This window comes from Rhea americana, unplaced genomic scaffold, assembly GCF_003343005.1.
Source record: "Rhea americana isolate MKP2758 unplaced genomic scaffold, rheAme1 scaffold_14, whole genome shotgun sequence".
NCBI lineage: Eukaryota > Metazoa > Chordata > Aves > Rheiformes > Rheidae > Rhea > Rhea americana.
Window position 1 is genome coordinate 6,115,113 of NW_028185483.1, and position 19,444 is coordinate 6,134,556.

The 19,444-nt window shown below is 35.5% G+C and overlaps 2 protein-coding genes across 3 annotated transcripts in view; one reads left to right on the forward strand and one right to left on the reverse strand.

Annotated features, from left to right (window-relative positions):
* ATR (ATR checkpoint kinase) overlaps nt 1-19,249 on the reverse strand; it is a 43,513-nt gene extending 24,264 nt beyond the window's left edge. The window contains exons 1-21 of one of the 2 annotated variants that reach the window (XM_085298637.1): nt 19,164-19,249; nt 17,461-17,552; nt 15,813-15,956; nt 14,358-15,247; nt 13,419-13,609; nt 10,980-11,171; nt 10,585-10,811; nt 9,743-9,895; nt 9,325-9,523; nt 8,428-8,687; nt 7,730-7,920; nt 7,524-7,624; nt 7,032-7,203; nt 6,327-6,494; nt 5,293-5,487; nt 4,757-4,942; nt 4,273-4,365; nt 2,870-3,000; nt 2,537-2,680; nt 1,877-1,970; nt 1,025-1,150 (exon numbers count right to left, since the gene is read on the reverse strand). In XM_085298637.1, coding sequence (XP_085154763.1) covers nt 1,025-1,150; nt 1,877-1,970; nt 2,537-2,680; nt 2,870-3,000; nt 4,273-4,365; nt 4,757-4,942; nt 5,293-5,487; nt 6,327-6,494; nt 7,032-7,203; nt 7,524-7,624; nt 7,730-7,920; nt 8,428-8,687; nt 9,325-9,523; nt 9,743-9,895; nt 10,585-10,811; nt 10,980-11,171; nt 13,419-13,609; nt 14,358-15,247; nt 15,813-15,956; nt 17,461-17,552; nt 19,164-19,222 — 4,008 coding nt within the window. In that variant the 5' untranslated portion in view covers nt 19,223-19,249. Of the gene's footprint in view, nt 1-1,024; nt 1,151-1,876; nt 1,971-2,536; nt 2,681-2,869; nt 3,001-4,272; nt 4,366-4,756; nt 4,943-5,292; nt 5,488-6,326; nt 6,495-7,031; nt 7,204-7,523; nt 7,625-7,729; nt 7,921-8,427; nt 8,688-9,324; nt 9,524-9,742; nt 9,896-10,584; nt 10,812-10,979; nt 11,172-13,418; nt 13,610-14,357; nt 15,248-15,812; nt 15,957-17,460; nt 17,553-19,163 lie in introns of those variants that run through there. The other variant, XM_085298638.1, reaches the window with a different exon arrangement.
* Nucleotides 19,250-19,364: 115 nt separating this feature from the next.
* The window catches only part of PLS1 (plastin 1), a 45,276-nt gene continuing 45,196 nt past the window's right edge, over nt 19,365-19,444 (forward strand). Inside the window, exon 1 of the mRNA XM_085298639.1 lies at nt 19,365-19,381. The gene's annotated coding sequence lies outside the window, so the exon portion shown is untranslated. The remainder of the gene's footprint in view (nt 19,382-19,444) is intronic.

A 19,444-nucleotide genomic window follows, 5' to 3' on the forward strand; every position in this document is an offset into this window, starting at 1 on the left:
TTTTTTTTTTTTTTTTTTTTTTTTTTTTTTTTTTTTTTTTTTTAATTCAGCTACCTACCTTCTAGTTTTCACTGCCATTTGTAATTGTATTTCCATTCATTACCTGAATTTTATTTTCTGGTCCCACATTTAGTCCAAATACAGAAAAATATTCCCTTAATAATGAGAAGATGTTTGCTATTGTCACATTTAATAAAAATCTCAAACACCACCAACATAATATAGAAGTAGCTCCATAAGCTTTGGAATTAATCATATTTGATTTCCATTCCTTTTCTTGTTAGTCTTCTAACTAAGCAAGACATTGCAAGGTTTTGCTAACCTGAGCTGCAAGAATTACTGATTGGCAGGATAATTACTCTTATTTTATCTGGGAATTCTGTAATTTCTGAATGAGTATGACTGGGTGTCACAATCTTTTAGCTACTAACGGGACAAATATTTTTACTGATCACATGTACACCCTTCTGGGCTAATAACTGCACGTATTTGTAAAACACAGCATTTTTGCAACTCATACCTGCCTGTAAAATTTATTTAAATAAATCAATGGATTCAAAATTTTTCTGCAAAGGTATAAAAAGAGAAAGATACGAGGTGGTTTCTTTAAGAAGTCACGTATTACACAGAAAAATGCAAGCTCTGATGTATAAGTCTATTGATGCAAAAGCTATACATGCTCTAACAGAGAACAAACACATAGATGAGATTGCTGCACTGGAGTTATTAGATGCACCTTTCCTCAGTGCTGAAAAAGATAAGAAAATATTTGTTACAAGTATCTTTGCTGAATCAGCATCACACAGATAATGAAGGATTTAAAAGTCCTATTATGAAGAGACAAAGGATGAAAAAGAATCACATCTCTCCATTACATTAAGAAACAGGTAACTTAAGGAGGGTGGAACAGTTCACGCTATCATAGCAAAAAAAGGAACACCCAAAAGAGTATGGCATTTTTAGATTGTTGGCCCAGATACTACTTTGATTCCTTTTTAAATCTATTCAAACAGGCTTTCTATACCTGATTTCTATATAATGTTTCTTTCAGGCTGGTAAGTGCATGGATACGAACATCCACATTCTCATGCTGAATAGCTCTCATGGATAGCTGCAGTGTTGTCTGCAGGTCAGTGCTTTTGGAGGATTCCTGAAAAAAAAAAAAGATATAAAAAATTCAAGCTAACCACAACAAGAACATAACTAAGCAGTATCTCAAAGAACACAAGGGAAATGTACATGAACATGTACCTTTCTACCTACATTCTCACCTACATCCATATACCACTATTTTGCCATTTTAAAAAACATTTTCCTCAAAGAGGTGATACATTTATAGTTTTGTTTATAATTCCTAATGAGAAGAAAATGAAAAACTTGCTTTGAGCACCTCAGTGTCTAAAATTTAGTTAACTTTTACTTTTGTTACTTCATCTCTACTAAATAATTGCTATTTCCTGTCTACTTTTTAACCTTTCTGTAGGCTTGTAACAGAAATGAACCATATAGTATTCCTAAAAAGCAGACAAACTTAGTCACTTTGAAAGAGAATATAAAAGAGGGATCAATTTAAAAGTAGTTTCTCTTGCAATATATTAATTGCCAAAGCTAATACTGTAGTCTTTCAAGACTAAAACGAGCATAATATTAAAAAGTCACGATTCTGGAGATACTACAGAATGTTAAATGTGGATATGCTTCACTCCTAAAGAAGAATTAGAAACTGCTTCAAGGTCTTCCCATTATACACAAATTCTGTTTTGCTGAGAAGGTAGATAAAACCATTTCCACTGAATAATTCAGCAATAAACTTTACATGTATTCTCAATTGTCATTGTCATTAATTCATTTGATGCATAAGAAAAAATATCTGTACCTTTCTATATTCCTGAAGGACTACCTGAATTTCTTTTAGTTCTGGAAGGTCAGGCAGAAAGTATATTTCATGTAAAAAGTCTCGCACTGCATCCCTAGTAGTTACAAAAAAATATTACAAAGAACATAGCAAACATGAATTGGATTAGAAAAAAATCTTAAAAAAATGTAAAACGTAATAACTGGAAGAACAAAGGTTCTAAATCTGCCTAGTGAAAGAAACAAATAAAAGAACTCACTTCCTCCCAACTTCCAACTTCTCTCTAGCCTCAATTGCCAAAGAAAAATAAGTAGTGCTCAGAGCAAATGTCAGCAATCATTGTTACCCTGTTTGTGTGGCCTGTAGAGGCAAACCATAGATGATTCCAAAGGAAAACCACAGAATCTGAAAACAAGTTCAAGAGTAGAAAAGAAAAGCAATCTGAACAGGCTGTAACTTGGCCAAATCTTAACATACTTTTTCTGAGGCTAGTATAAAGACACCTTTCTGGATGAGGATCTCACTTGTCAATTTTCAAAATCTGGTTACAGTTTAGAGAAGTGGAAACTTTTTAAAACAACAGTTTGCAGAAAAACAAGAGTCTCTCTCATCACCAACTTTAAATCAGTTATCTCCATTCTTATTACAACAATTAATAATCTGTCTAACTGAAAACAGTACCTGTTCTCAACTATAAGAAAATAAAATATGGCTGTAGTTTCCTTCGGCTGGATATGGATAAGGGGCAACAATGCTACTATCACATGACTAAGTAGAGAGCCAAGATAAGAATGGTCCAGGCTTCGAACAAAACAATCCCAGGCTCTAAACAAGAAAAGACAACAAAACAATAATAAGCAAAGATTCTTCGCAGCATAAAGACATTTTCAGTGAGTCATGAGTAACATTTTCAATTATTTCAGTTCCATGATTTAGGATATTGTCTAAAAATCAGGTTGTGTTCAAGGGCAGAAATGGCAGATATGTTAATACGTGGGTACACTGTTCGTTCACCTGCAACACAGTTCCGGAAAATCATCTTTGTATCTTAGACCTGTTCTCAACGTAGTCATCATCTTCACTCTCACTGAACTGATATGTTTGGGACCCATGAGCTTCATTAAAGACATAAGACTGTTTAAGGCCTATACATATAGAGAAAAAAATAACTTGAATGAATTAGGTATTCGATAAGTTATGATACAAGCATATACACTAATACAATCAGGCTGCCCTGGCTTAAGAAACCATACCATATAACCTATGCAAGGTAACAAAGTTGTATTTTCAGTCTATCCCAAGATACACTGCATTAGTTAAACAATCTCCAGTGAAAAGGCACTCAGTTTGATACTTCAATAAAGGACTTGTGGTTTAACAAAAAAAAAAGAGAATGAAAAGGCGGTTGGAATGATAGGATTGCAACAAAAAGGAAGTTACTTAAGCTGCAGCATGTTGGTAGATTAAAGAAGGAAGAATTGGAAACATCAAAGGAGTTTATGGTTACAGAAGTTACATGATTGTCTCTATGTTCAAACTTTTAGAAGCAGGAAGCGGCAGCTTTCAAAAATACAAAGGCGAAAATACCAATAAACTTGCACGTAAAAATAAGAGAAATAACATACAACTTATGGCAGAAGTAATTGGTAAGCTCCAGGAAGCAGGTAATTCAGAAAGCACAAAGACATAGGGCTAGGAAATGAGAGAATTTCAATATGAATATATGAGAAGCAAGAACCTTGAATGAGAATACTCAGAGAAAATACAATCTGTCTATGTAAAAGTTACTTTGGTTCTAATTTTAATCTACAGAAATCATCTGCACTACCTCTGTGGGGTGGCTAAAGGCCTTGTTGTTAGGTACCTTGCCTCAACAGAGTGAAATTTTCAGACTTTGTATCAAATCTCAAGGTGTGAGCTTTAATTTCAGCAAGGCTCCCTATTGTAAAGCTCAAAGAACCTGTTTCATGAGAAGCAAAACTATCTTCCCTTTGATTTTTATCTGAAGTTCTTTCAGATTTCTACAGCAAGATTATAAGACAATAGCTTTGTCTTGTAATTCCCTTATAACCCTGCTCCCTGTAGTAACTCCAGTTTCCTTCCATATCCCCTCATTCTCTATCTTATTTCTTCCATGCACACAAAACATACTCTTTGATTTCCTCTCTATAATTACTGGCTGAATAAGGGGCGACATATACTGTGTTTAACTGAATTACATACATTAGCTGACCAGTAATAAAAAATTAATTTCTGAAGTCTTTTTCCCAGTGAGACTACAAACTTTCAAAAATCATTTCGGAACCTTAGTATCTCTGACACCTCAAGAACAGTAGCACAATCACATAAGCAAGTCTGGAACATTTCAATAGCCCTTGCTTATCTTCGTTTTAATATCCAAAACCAGGTTGACTCACCATTTTTTTATCCTCAATGCCAACACTGGAACTTAACAACTGCATGTTAAAAAAAGCCAAAATACCAAGCAATTTAGGTTGTAGATAATCAGCCTGAAAAAAAAGGTAAAAATTCTTAGTATTAACACACTTCTAAGCTTAAGATGTGAAACAGCAATGATTAAATGCTAATTCTGAAAGACAAATGAGAAGAATCCCAAATACATACATTACTCCTTAAGAAGTATCAGTGTTCAGGAAAATTCTTTTATTACTACCACATTATAAAGGGCATTCCTATTGGGCTGCATCTTGTTTGTTTGTTTGTTAAGTGCATATTTGGTACATATCTCCCTATTATAGGAATGTTAGATAAGAAGCACTAGCCTTTCTTTTACTATTTGCTTTAACTAGGATATGTAAGTGATGTTCAAAGTACAGTACTCATTCAGACTGGGGAAAAAAGTACTGAAYAAATATAACACGAATATTTGGATCTCTTTACCATTTGCTCAGGTGATGTTATTTCTCTAGGTCCTTGATAGGGATCATCATGAGATGCAAATGAAGCCAATATTGACAAACCATTGAAGACCTGTTGATAGTGCTCTCCTATACGTAGCAATAATTCATTATGCAGTCCCTGGTAGTCCTGTCTCAGCAAGCTACCCAGCTCTATCTCAGTCTCATTCTGTAATCAAATATCAAGTAGAAACCAAGTCTTAATTTCATCAGTCAAATTAGTACATCAAGAAACAGGAAGCATTAGACTCAGGTTGACTGTAAGAAACAAAGAGAGAGCTTCCAATAAGCTGAACCGATAATTCAAGTCTTTGGAGCCTTTAAGATAGAAAAAAAAAATCAACAACTTCTCAGAGCCAATGGTACAGATCATAAATAGCAAAAAAACTTCTGTATATATAAAATTCTCACCTATTTTTTCACAATATTCTAACTACAATAAAGTAGGAGGAAAAAAGTTCATTATTCATCTACTGTTGCTCCTAATTTGCATGTATAAGATAGCAAATACCAATTTACCTTGAGGTAATGAAGTGCTCGCTCAAGCTCATCCTTTGAGCAGGAACAGACCAAATGAGAGAAGATGTATTTGAAGTTGTTGATTAAAATCTCTCTTCGGTTTACATTCAGTTGTTTTGCTATGGTTCGAATGAGTGTGGAAGCTGCAGGACTGGCCTTGGCTGCCAGATCGGGCAACAAAACTTGTAGGGTCCGCTAGTAGATTAAGAACACTTATTAGAAAAGAACAAAATAAAAAAAAAAATCCAAGTCCAAAATCCAGTGTTTGGTTTTGTTCCCTTTGTGTCAGTATGACAACACACATACATGCCCCTAAGCCTAAGTAAAAAGAACTCCACTGAGTTGGAAACACCTAGTCATGAATGCAGTTAAAATAAAAATAATTATTTCAGTGAGGTGCTTTATCTAACCAAAACTAAGAGAAATACCCAAATAAAAGCTAACACTTTTTTTTTTGCTCCATCCAGACTCTTCACAAAAGGAAATCTTAAAATAAATGTCCAAACCCTAAAATGCACCTACCATTCAACTAGAATACTGCTCATCTAACTGTTGCATTCCCCATCTACCAACACTAGTATGAAAAAAATATGTATGAGCTACTTTAAGTTCAAATCAAACAGACATCTAATCAGATCCAGAAGTGTTCTATTCACAGAATGGTGGCTTTCAAGCGAGGCAATTCAAGCGAATGTCTGCTTTCAAGAAAAAGGAAAGCAGAAAAAGCAAAATTACACCTTAAAAAGAATCCCTGCAGTGCACTAAATCACTAAGCTAGAGGTACTCAGTGAGTATTCTAGACCTTGGATAGCTCATTACCTATCATACTTTTAGCATGACAGCTGCAACTGTAATTCCTTGATAAATTTGTATCTCCTGATTTGTATTCCCAGTTGAAGCAATTCCAAATTATTTTAATTCTAGTAAACAACAGCAACTAGAACAAAAAATCCCATCTGTCATGTTCAGAGAAAAGTGGTAGACTAACATAAAAATCTACAAAAATCAAAAGTAAAAAAGAACAATCAGCTTACTGAGAGAAAGCGATTTAGGTCTGGAAAATCGAATACATTGGCAATCTCTGACAACATGTCCAGAGCCATCTCTCGCTGGTGAGCAGCTTCTTGTTTCCGTAGCTCAATGCCCTGGCATGGAGCATTCAGTACTGCCATCTGGCTGGAGTGCAGCGATTCAACTAAAAACTAAGGATGAAGAAATATTTTTTTTAATATTATTTTCCCCCTTTTTTACTCCCTAAAAATAAACACAGAAGTTTCACTTCTCTTTCTATGCACCTGTTTTTCTTTCTCTTTTAGTGCACCTCCATCTCAAAGTAATAATTGTGGATCTAACTGGATTATCATCTGCTTAGTATCTGCCTTTAATTTTGCAAACTTTGACTTGGACATGGCACATAACTCAAATATTATTAAAAACTAGGAAATTATTTTAAAAAGACTTTCTAAATTTTAAATAGAACTTCTTTAGGTCATAGGTAGAACAAAAAACAAATCAATTATTGCAGTAGTACCCTTGTAATAAAGGGCAAATTCAATTCCAATTTTAAGTCTTAGCCTCCTGTGACCACAGTATCATACAACACAGAAATTACATAGTTCCTCTATTTTAGCATTTCACTTTGTGCAATACTTTTTTGAAAATTACAAAAATAAAAATTAAATACAGAATAAAGAACCCAAATATATGCTTATGCAAATCAGCAACTCTCTTCCTTTTACCTGACAAATAGGCTTCTTGTACTGACTAAAAAAAGCTTGAAGTTTTATAGATTTAGATGCTGCCAGGGACCGAATTTCTGTGTATGCTGCTCCAGCCACAGAAGCCGACTTGGACAATAAACAGTGCAGCAAATGCAAGAGGGCAAATGGTACCAGATCTCCTTTTGATGCCCTTACAAAATGAACAGGGGAGAAAGAAAAAAAACATCACATTAACAAAATGACTTAATAATATACAATTACCATAATACAAAACAATTCATCACTATATTTTAAATAGCTTCGCTGTACTTGCTATTAAGGGATGGAAAAAAATAATTAGTATGAGGAATACTCTGTATGAAACAAAGGCTTAGTACAGTTCCAAAGGACTCTAGATGAAGACTGAGCTTGAAATAAGTAATTTAAGCTTACATTTACACTTGGACAAAAAGTTACTCTGTATTCCAAATGGACAATACTTTGCAATTTTCAAGATACCATCACAAATACCTTCCAATATCTCCTGTTGTGAGAATCAGGGTATCCTTCAGCTCATTATTTCTTGATATTTTGGCTTTTGTATAGGCTTCTTTCATTCTTGAAACAAAGAGCTGGAACACAGAGAAACAAAAAAAAAAATCATTTTGAAATATCTGACATTAGTGAAACATATTAAATTAGCAAAACGAACAACAAAAAAACAAATATGAATTCACCTCTTTTATGAATTCCTCTTCAGAATCCAGGGATTCTAATATGTTTTTTATGCAGTCACTAAAAGCCACTCTTACATCTTTGTCTGGATCTTCCATTAGATTTAATAAAGATCCAACAAGAATCTTTACACTAGATTCATCACTGTTAAAGTCCAGATGTTGGCAAAGATGAGGTATGTTTTCTATAAATGCTGAGAGGAATTGGTTGGAGAAAGGAAGGAAAATACACTTTTAGTACTTTAGTACACTGGCAAATTAAAAAGCTATTTAAAATTGAGATTTTTAAAGTATTAGACTTCCAGACATAGCCACAGACCAAAATTAAACCATCTTAAGAGGAATATCAATAAAAACAAACACTGGTATGGATATCAAGTGAAATACAAGATGTCAAGTAAACAGTTATTGAGTCTCCTTCCTTGGTGATATTCAAAAGCTATCTGGACAGAGTCCTGGGCAACACGCTCTAGGTAGCCCTGCTTGAGCAGGGGAGTCAGATTAGATGATCTGCAGAGGTCCCTTCCAACCTCAACCATTCAAATTCAGCCTACAAAGCAAGCTTTCAGGATACACAGGGCAAGCACTATTACAGCTATAAAAAAGTAATACAAAAAAAAAAAGTCATGAACAGATACGAAAGTAGTGGCTTAGTACTTTGTACAGAAGTACAAATTGTTAATAAAAGTAAAGTGACATACCTAGCTTTACTGAACTGGATTCTTTGTTCTCAAGAAGGCTAAGAAATGGCTTGAAAACACAGGCTTGAACAGAGCAAGCTTTTTCATGAGCTGAAGTCACAATAAGGCTGCTACATAAGATATCATAATTAATATGCTTAATATCAGAGTCCACTAAGGAAGGTCTTACACTGAATGTACCAGAAAGACAGCAAGCTAATTGTCCAACTATAGCAGCACAAGCCTCCTTGACTAGCTCAGATTCATCTTCTATTTGGTTTCTGAAATAGAAATAAAAATAAAATCATTTTAGTAAAACCACTTTCCAAGTAATTTGCATTTCTACGTTGTCTGAATTCTCTAGTTATACTGAGAATATTACTAGGATAATTTAAAGGACCTGTCTCCATCCATTTTGTCCAAACAGAAAAATGTCTTTTTGCTTTTCAGACCACTCTGAGACTTCGTTAAGTGTATTAAATAGCACTGTGCATGGTAGGTCTGGCATATTATAAAGAAATCTAAGACTAGAAACAGTAACATAGAAGAGAACAAGACATATATACAAAAAGCAGAAAAGCCTGAAAGATTTCAAAACATGAAGAGACACATGGACAAATATCATGTATATTTCGCTGACAAAAAGATCCCATTCCCACAGCTAGTTTAAATTTACTCTTTAGGATTGGGGTCTTCAACTATTGAAGTAGCTTGCATATTGACATGGTAAGTCAGCACTATTTCGGACAAACATCTTCCCTTATACCTGTTTATACTTTTTACCACCTCTCAAATTGAGATCCAGTAAATTTTAGATGAAATATAAATAAATATCTATTTTGGTGCTTATAATACATGTTTTGCATACACAGTTTTCTTCTTCTCACATGAAGAAATAAAAGCAAAATTAATACATACAAAACAGCTTTTGGAATCATACTGTAGGTCTGCACATTTGATGGATGAAGCAGGACAGAAAATCCTTTAACACAGGTAGCCCGAATTACTTCATGAGGGCTTTGTAGTGCCCAAAGATAAATGGATTTTCGCCAGTCCAGACGTATGTTTCTTGGTAAGAGAGACAGAAGGAACACACAGTGTGACTGAGTTTGAGGTGCTGAAAGGAAAAACAAAGCAGTAAATTCATACATTTGTTATTCATAATATTCATATATTCATTAATAAATTCATATAATCATTCACAATACTTAAAAATTGAATATTGTTAATCATCAAAGAGGACACAGAAAATAAGATTAAACTGCTTTAAAGTAAAATTTGGGCATAAAAATTTCTCCAAAGAGATACTAGGTTTTATATACTTTAACATACTTACAGAAACTACATGCAGTTTGTTGACTCAAAAGTAGAGGATCATACCCAAAAGCAGATGGTTTAAAACAAGAATCATCAGAGTGGTTATAAATCCATGGCAGAGACAGCATTCCACATAGGTTATCAAGAATCTGATCGCTCAGTGGAATTTTTACTAGGAAAAGAGAAAAAAAATTAGGAATTTTTAGGAATTCTACATTTTAGGAAGTATAGTAGTAAATAATGCAGTGTTATAGCAAGTAAGAATTGCATGAAACCACTGGTAGCATTGTACTTCCATGAGCAGCAGAAAAAAGACAACTTTAGTATTTCAGGTTTTGCACGAGGAATGTCAGGTGGATTCTGTCATGTCTAATAAGYTTAGTCCCTGTCCTCCACCCAACTAGTTACTTTATGCACTTCATATTTTCAGTATGGTACCTGCACATCAAATTTTGCTGAAACTGGTCAGAAGATCTGAAAGCTCTGGGTGAAACAAACATATACACAGAAACAGCATGCCTTATTTTTAAAAATAAAGTAGCTAAAAATCATTGCCTGCAAAGTTAATTTCTTATGCATATTCACTATTACCATGTAGGTTTTATCTGAACCAGAAACAAGAAGTACAGAAAAATAAAGACTTACAAATTGTGTTCAAAAAAAAAAAAAAAAAAAAAAAAAAAGGAAAGTTCTCTATACAGAGGAAAAAAAACATTCTTTTTTTAATGTAACCATTTTTGTACAGGAATTGAGCTCTGAGATTTATAATTTCAACTCATTTATTACAACAAACCAATCCAGTTGTACCTACATCTCCAGTTTACAGATGCAGTACAGATGTGCTGGTTTAGAATTTCTCACCTTGTGCATACAGCAAAGCATCGAAGATCCTCACTATTCTGTCAATCACTTGTTCTAGGTTARCAATTTGAGCAGCAGCCTCTAACAGGTTCCTGCAGACTTTCACTACTCTTGTGATAAAATCAGAGGAAATCCATGTGAGTTGTACATTCACCATAGAATCTGAGGAGCTTGGAGTATTCCTAGAAGTGTCAGTGTTACGTGATTGAGTTACTTTACAATCTCTACTGTTAAAAAAATAGAAGTCATAATTAGTGCAATTGAGTATAAGCATTTAACACTACAAGCAAAGTTACTACGAAAATGTACTCGTACAAAACTTTTACAAGTGATCTAAACAAAACTAAAAGTTACAAGAAACTATTAGCTTCTTGGTTTTATCTTGGTACCTTTACCTGGCAGACTTTGAGGGAGAACAATGAACTATGCACAAAGCAGCTAGTCGCAACACTGCAGCAATCCCTTCCACAGCCTGAAGAGTATCTGCTGTCAGAATTTCTTGCTCAAGAAGAAATATTAAGGATGTAGCTTTCTTTGTGATTGCATTCCATAGTGTGCTCTTCAATTTCATGTTCACAGGACTAAGTCTGTAATTTGACAATACTAATTATTTTTCAAATACACACTTTTTTCAGAAATGAGAAATCAACAGAACAAAAATAAAGCTAATCAACTTTGGATACAACACTACAGCATTACAAAAATATTACCTGAGGCTTTAGCTTCTACTTCTGCTCTTTGGGAGAGTAAAATATTAATTCTGAAATCAAATATGAGGGCAAGTCAAAACTCACTTGCAAGGCAATAAAGGTATAACTCCATACTAAAAGTGTTATTACAGATACAAGGCATAACCTTGTATCCAACATATCCAAAAAGGATAAAATGATTTTTAATAGCTTGTTTAGATGACAAGTCAAGTAACAAACAAAAGAGAATGATCTGGGTTATAAWCTTTGAAATATGTAAGAAGAGTGTAAAGAACATATGAACACCTTATTTTTTATATCAACATCTATCTCCTTGCAAATATTTTACGCATATGAATATACGGATTAAGTGTTAGGACTGTGTGAGTTTAAACAGAGTATAAATTGGTCATACAACTGTAAACCTAGAGGAAGTTATGCAATTCATACATACACAAAGACACATACACACACATTCGTACATGTATTTTACACTGGCAGCAAAAAGCTAAAGAAGGCTTAGGAGAACGTGTGCTCACTGCAGCAGAAGACACAGTGATAAAGGACACGAAAAAGAGTGAGATGCATTCTTTGCCTCAACTTTCACTAGTATATCTGCCCTCTGGCCTCCTAGCTCCCTGAATCTACCAACAGAATCTGTCCGAGGAATACAGCATTACCAACTGTAGATACAGATGCAGGTAGGGAGATGTGATTACAAGGCTGCTTTTCTGTAGTCCTTGGAAGGTCAGGGTGACCAGAGTGGTTCCTGATGACTATAAAAAGACAAATACCACATTCATCTTCAAAAAGGGCAAGAAGGAAGATCCAAGGAACTATAAAGCTGGCCAGCATAACCTCAGTCCCTAGGAAAGTTATGGAGCAATTTCCAGCCACATAAGGAACAAGAAAGTGACTCGGAACAGCCAGCCTGGATTTACCAAAAGCAAATCATCTATGACTAACTTGATTCCTTTCTATGGCGAGGTGGTTGGCTCTGTGGATAAAAAGAGAGCTGCTTATTCAGAAGGACCTCAGTTGGCTGGAAAAACGGGCTGACATGAACCTCATGAAGTTCATTCAATGAAGACAAATGAAAAGCCTTGCATCTGACAAAAAGTAAACCCATGCAACAGAAGAGGCTGCGGGCTGACTTGGCTAAGAAGTAGCTTTGTAGAAAATGAGCTGGTGGATCCATGGAAAAGTTGAACATAAGCGAACAGTGTGCCCCTGCTGCAAAGAAGCTCAAGTGCACATTGGGCAGGATTCTGTATTACCAGGAGTAATTGATTGATGATGTTCTGCACTTTGGAGATCATATCTGAAGTACAGTGTCCAGTTTGGGGCTCCCTAGTACAAGAAAGATAACAACATGCTGGAGCAAGTTCAAGATGGTCAAGGAGTTGAAACACATGACATAAGAGCAGAGGCTGAGTGAACTGGTTTTGTTCATCCTTAAGAAAACAAGCCTAAGGGAAGATCTTATTGCTGTCTGCCTACTGGGAGGTTGTACAGAAGGCAGAGCCAGACTCTTTTCAGAGGTACCCAGTGGAAAGACAAGAAACAACAGACACAAGATAGAACACAGAAAACTCCAAATCATATTAGGGGAAGGGGAAGCAAAAGGGGAAGCAAAAGGGGAAGGGGAAGCAAAAGGGGAAGGGGAAGCAAAAGGGGAAGGGGAAGCAAAAGGGGAAGGAACAGAGACTCAGAGAGATTGTTGAAATTGCCATCCTTAGATATTCAAAACTTGAATGGACAAAGCCTTGAGCAATCTAACTAGACCTGCTTTGAGCAGGTCCAATGTAATTATACGTGATTCTATCATATCATATATGTGTATCCTCCTAGCTTTTCTGTTTTGAAAGCATAGCAATGAAAGTAAAATAATTTTTTTGAATACATCATTAATATTATTATTATTATTAATAATAATAATAATAATCAATCTCTCTAAAAGTTTGCCTTAATCAGAAATGATCTATAGTCTCCGATCCTTCAAAATATCAAGCAAGTCTTTTCCTAGAGAAAAGATTGTTCAATGCAGTTGCTATGAAGAAACTGCTTCAAAAACAAACTTAGAACATCTGGTTATTATTTACTAGCCAGATTACTATAAAAGCAGTTACTGAATAAATGTCATACGTTACTGGTATAGGCGATTTCTTTGGCTGCTTTGTTTGTAGGTTTAGTCTTTGTCTTTTCTCTGGAACTTCATCACTGCTGCTGCTCCACCCATCAGTATCAGAGGCATCTAGCTGGTTTTGATGGTGAAGCTCTTGAATAATTTCTTCTGTTTGTGTTTTTAATGCTGTATAAAGTGGACTCACCAGATACTAGGATGGACAAATAGCAGAAATACAATGATGTATGCTATGCCTTACTTTCTGAAGGCATAACTTTGTTTTTGACTTAAAATACAAGACTTAAAATACCAAAAGTCATAAAACTCTTAAAAAAAAAAAAAAACACTTCTGTTTAAGAGTATTATTAAATGATGAAAGCTTTTGCAAGTAATGAAATTTCCTGAGTTTCTACCAGAAAGACTTGCTAATGTCAGTTCCTTCATTCAGCTTGTTCAGTTGTCCGTTGGGATTACTGAATTAATTTCTCTATTCTTGCCACTGTACCTCGCTACTGCAGCCATGGGATAGAAGACGTGGCATACCAACACCTTATTGTTTTATCTTAAACCTTTCTGTCTCCTTGCCCCTAACAAATATGACTAAAAGCATATAATTAGAAAGTAAAAGCAACTCAGCTAAAGTGAAATTTGTTAAGATACCCTTGTTTCAGCTTTACTGTGACATCCCTGTATTATACTATGATTACAGATAGACCCTTGTGCCTGCATTACCTCTCACTACGTTAGTGCATCTGAAAAATACGGTTCAGACACATCTAACTTATCAAAGAGCTGTAACCTGTAAAATCATGTGAACTAGCTGAGAATATAAATCCAACTATCTAACTAAAACAGTAATTTTTTTCTTTACACAGACACTACCTTTTTTGTACTAGTTTTTGTACACTACCTACTCCTATGTAGTAACAGTTTTAAAATGGTTTAAAAAAGTAACCTACCTCTTGTTCTTCCTGAGTACCAAGTATATTCACAAAAACTTTGCATACAGCACTGATACGGACTTTTCTTACTTGTAAGGCAGACTCATAGCCAGCTGGAACAAACTCCAGAAAATATTGCAGTATATGGCAAAAAGCAGCTTTCAGCTTTTGAGACTGAAGACACCTGAAAATATCACCTTCAAACAATGTACAAAGCTTCTCAAGTAGCATATTCAAGTAGACAGGTTCAATTTTTCTGTAAGAATCTGCTTCAAATGGCAACAATGTCCTCACCAAGAGTAAGAGTGGTTCTTCAAAGAGTCCTGATTCTTCAGCAACCATTTCAAGTACTAACTGTAAAATTCCCAAAAATACTGTGAAGAAAACACTGGCCAGCTGTTCTGGAGGTCCTCCCAAATGAATTAATTTTATTAAAAATTTCATTGTCAAAGCTTTAACTTTTGGGCTACCATACTCCAACAGGGAGCAACCTATCCCCCATAGAATAATATCTCGCCTTACAAAAAACACATCTGCAACAATGTCTGTCAGAACAGATATTAATATAACTTCCAAACTTTCTACATTGGGCACTCCCATCAGCTGTAATGGAGCCAATCTTAAATATCCAACATTGTCACTTGTATTGCTTGAAAATCTCTTTATAGTCACTGGCCAGACCAGCACATCTCCCCAGAGATGCTTCTGTGTAACTCTTTCATGCAGGAAGATCAAATCTTGGAAAAGCTCTAGCAAGTCTTTTGTTAGTACTTCAAAAATGGAGTAACTCTTCATTTTAAAAAGTAGTAGTAAAGAGCAGATGACATCACAAATGTTTTTGTGCAATGTATAACAGTTTGGAGTTGCAGCAATTCGGAGAAGCCTTGTTATGATCCAGTTACTAAATTCTAGGAAAATAAAAAAGAAACAGTACACAGAAAATAATTTTTAAAATAAAAACAAAAGCTCATATTAAGACTACCTTCTTGAGAAAAAAACAGGCAGCTCCTCACTAACACCATAGACCTCCTTGAGATAAATGCATCTGGGCTTGGTAAACAGAATGCTGTCACAGAGGCAAGAGATCTTATTGAAAAAGAGAAAAAGTGAAGGAAAAAAAAAGCATAACAATAACAAAGATTTTAGGCTAGATACCATTTCATCTTCATTTTCTGCATACCTAGAAAAGACTTAGGAAATGACTATGGGTTCAGGATATCCCCCAACAGGAACAGGGCAGCATCTTACTGTCTAAACAATAGTAATGAGCAAGGTCAGACTCTGTCCTAATACATATCTTGATAAATTTCTATTATCACAACTGCAAATCAATTTACAATTACAAAAGGGTATCATAAGATTAACTTATAAACACACAATGATGAGCTTGCAAGAAAATAAAAATGGAGAGAAGGGAGATTTGTATGATCTCATGGTCAGAAAATTTAATATAAAAATTTTCAACAAACTCACCAATGCAACTGCATTCAGTTTCCTCCTGATTTCCATCCATGTTTACAAACATAAGGGGGGAAGATTTCATGATATGCTGAATAAAATCTAGCAGCATTACAGAACTTGGCTGTGAATCAGATTTCTTAATAAGCTCCAAAGCAACTGGAAAAAAAAATAGATTTCTGAATTAGTACCATGATAAAGCAACTTCACAGATTTTGTTCATACTTAACAGGGAAAGAAGAAAATTACTATATTAAATATTATGATGTGGTATTAAACTTATATAGTTATCACTTAGGAGTGCTTAATAAATTCACAAAACAAAGATTTTGTGCATAGAGCAGAACCTGTACGTGATGATGTCAAATTGTATGACGAAAAATACTAATTACTCATCTGAAGTACTATTTATTAACACTACATCTATTAACATTCAATTAGTAATATAGCCAACTGTTCAGTTAGTGAAAAATAGCCAACAGTTAACATTTTAATTTTTAGCACACAATTTTCTCTGGGTTTATGATCCTGATAGAAAAAAAAAATCCTGAAAATTGTTCTAAAGCTGCAAGAAATGGAAGTTTCTAAGTGTCAAGTTCAGGTTATTGAATTAGAGGAATTTAACAAAATATTAAAGATATCTAGTGCTGCTCTTTCTGTTGAAATGGATATCTGAATCACATCAGATAGATCCAAAATCCACAGTTAGTTAAAGAGAACAAGAAAGAAATTACCTTTGATTTAGATAGCAATTTACCAGAAAAGTTACATTATGATCATATGTAACATTTTTATGTGTGTGTATGTATGTATGTGTGTGTGTGTATATATGTGTGTGTGTGTATATATATATGTGTGTGTGTATATATATATATATATATAAAACACAAAGTCAGTATCTAAAGCAGGATGAATTGTCTTTTTTATTTTTATAGCATTCTCTCTCAGGAATAAATACATTGTTTGATAAGTATGTGGATATGGTATTTAAAATAACGAATTTTCTGGACAAAATATCAGTCTCACTGAGACTGCTGCATAAAATTATACCCCACAAACAGGTTACCATTACTGTGATTCTTCCTGATACAAATGTTCAAGAAATCAGAAATGCTACTTTACATATTTCATAATTAACAGGACATTTTTGAAGTACTGCAATAATTGGGGTCATAACACGACTTAAGTAGTTTTAAAATAAGGGCTAATTAGTATTCTAAAATTTAAAATTTTATACTTTATATTTTATAAAGTATAAAATTTTATAAAATACTTTGCATCAAAGTATTTTAACTCTGAAAGATCTTAGAAGTATTAAGATTTGCAAGCTATATTAGTCAACAATCACACTATATGATACAATACTATCGATTTTTAATATTGTGARTGTATATATCCATATACTTCTGCACTTCATATACTTACTTTTTCTAACAGCTATACATTTGACTTACGTTACTTCATATCATAACAACAAAGATTTCATCATGTAGGTTATTTTTAAATAAGTCAAAATTGGTATTGGATTCAGCTATTAAAATTTTGTTGAAATTGTAACTCATATGTAACTATAACTTATTTTTGGTAGGAATTACATAAAGTAGAAACAAATAAACAGAACAAAACAGATCATCATTTTAAAAGCAAGGCATGTATTACTTACCAACATCTACATCTGTAAGAATTCTATCAATAAACTGGCAGAGTATTTGTCTTGGTTTCTGCACAACTGAATTGTATTCTTCTGGATTAGCACTAAAATTAAAAATACATTATTTTACCAGTATTCACATAAATAGAAAATAATTATTTAAAGTGTATCTCAGCAACACAGTGTTAAACACTGAAATTGGTACTTTTTGCTTCTAGAAGTCTTCAAAAAGAAATACAAATTGATTTTGCATTTTAGTGACCAGCATATTGCTTGTTCTTCTATTTCCTCTTTTTTGAAAAGAATCAAGTTTTATGAAGTCCTGAAGATCTTTTATGTTTTTGCTATGCAGTTATGTTTGATCTATCTCTGACCTATTAAGGGATTTATATACGCTACCCCAAGGCAACAGAACAGTTTTGGTGCAGAAGAATTAAGAACTTATTCCAATTTTGTAATTACCAAAATTATTCAACTGACTAGCTGCCAGTACACAAGGTAAGAGGTATCAACAGCCACAGCTCTGACGATTCAGAGCTGTTCATCAGCTGATGCTATGAGATCAAATCTTCAGCATACATTTGCATCTCCACATCTATTAGTTGTCTACCACAACTTTAGCTTTACAGTCCTCAGCTTTACAGATTGCTGCCATTACAACTTTACAGCCAAGCTTTTATCTCTGTAAGATGGCCCTGAAATAGGCCCCAGCTGTGAAAAGGTACCAGTTTAGTATCTGCAGCTTTAATAATAAACTGAGCTGGACAACAGTAATTTTTTTATTTGTGAGGGCATATGTAGCAAATGGCTGTAGTAACTTCAAGTGTCCAGGATAAGTAGGTTAATTTCACCTGATACAATGAAGATAGGGACATGACAAGTACAATTTGGATTGCTTCACTGAAAGCTACAGACTGGATTGCAGTGCGCTCAGAAAAAGCTCAGATATCTATTTAACCAGACTATCACAGACTATCATTCTCAAGACCTGAAAACAGCAAATGAAGATGGTTCTCTGTATATGTGTTTTATCAACCAACCACAAAAGACCAAGAACACCTTTGAGTAGGGCATTACCTCAAGAAGCAAGGAAACCAAGCGCCAACTCTCACAAATCATCCCTCCCCCCCCGACATAAAGATGGGGTCCATTTTGTCATCTGCACAATGGAGCTCATGCTGCTTTTTTGCTTTATGTGGTTGTTATGAAGCACTCAAACTACAGTACTAAAAGGAATGTAAGAAGGCCAGGAAAGAAAAAAAAGCAAAAAAAAAAAAAAAAGGTTTCTGTTGCTAGCTTAAAAAAGATAAAGAAGGAACAAATGGAGCAAAGGCGGTTGTTCCAGTCACACCATCATTCTTGGGGATCTTCTGGAGTGCACGCTTCATATATGGACGTTTAATATCCTACTTTTAACTAAACAGCGATAAATGACAAGTTTCTGGATGCAGTCCTAGGGGAGCTTTAGACTAGTAAGGGATCTAATCCAGCAGCGTAAGGCATACTGCAGAGAGGGTATTTTAACATCTTTCACTTCTGAGTGCAACCACGTTCCAAGAACAGCGGCCCCCAGGACGCCGGGTGCTACGCCCGGCAGGCCAAGGGGGCCCACCCGTCCGGCTGCAGCAGCACCTCCCCCCGGCCGCACGCTTCCCCCCGGGCCCTCCCGGCCGCGGGGGCCGGCGGACGCGGCGGCGGGGCCGGGGGCGCCCTACCTGGCCAGCTCCCGCAGGGCCGGGATCATGGAGGCCATCTCCAGGCCCTGCTCGGCCATGGCTGCCGCTTTGAAAGGCGCCGCGCGCCGGCTCCCGGGGGACGGCGGCCGGCAGGGCCCAAAACAGCGCCGCTGCCGGCCGGGCGCGTTGCCGCGCCGCTGCCCCGCCCCCCGAAGTTTAACCGCTCCGTGGCCGGCGGGAGGTCCCGCTGGGTCACGGTCAGGTTTCCGACGGGGACATCGCCGCGGGCCGCGCCGGGGCGGGGCGGGGCAGGCGCGCAG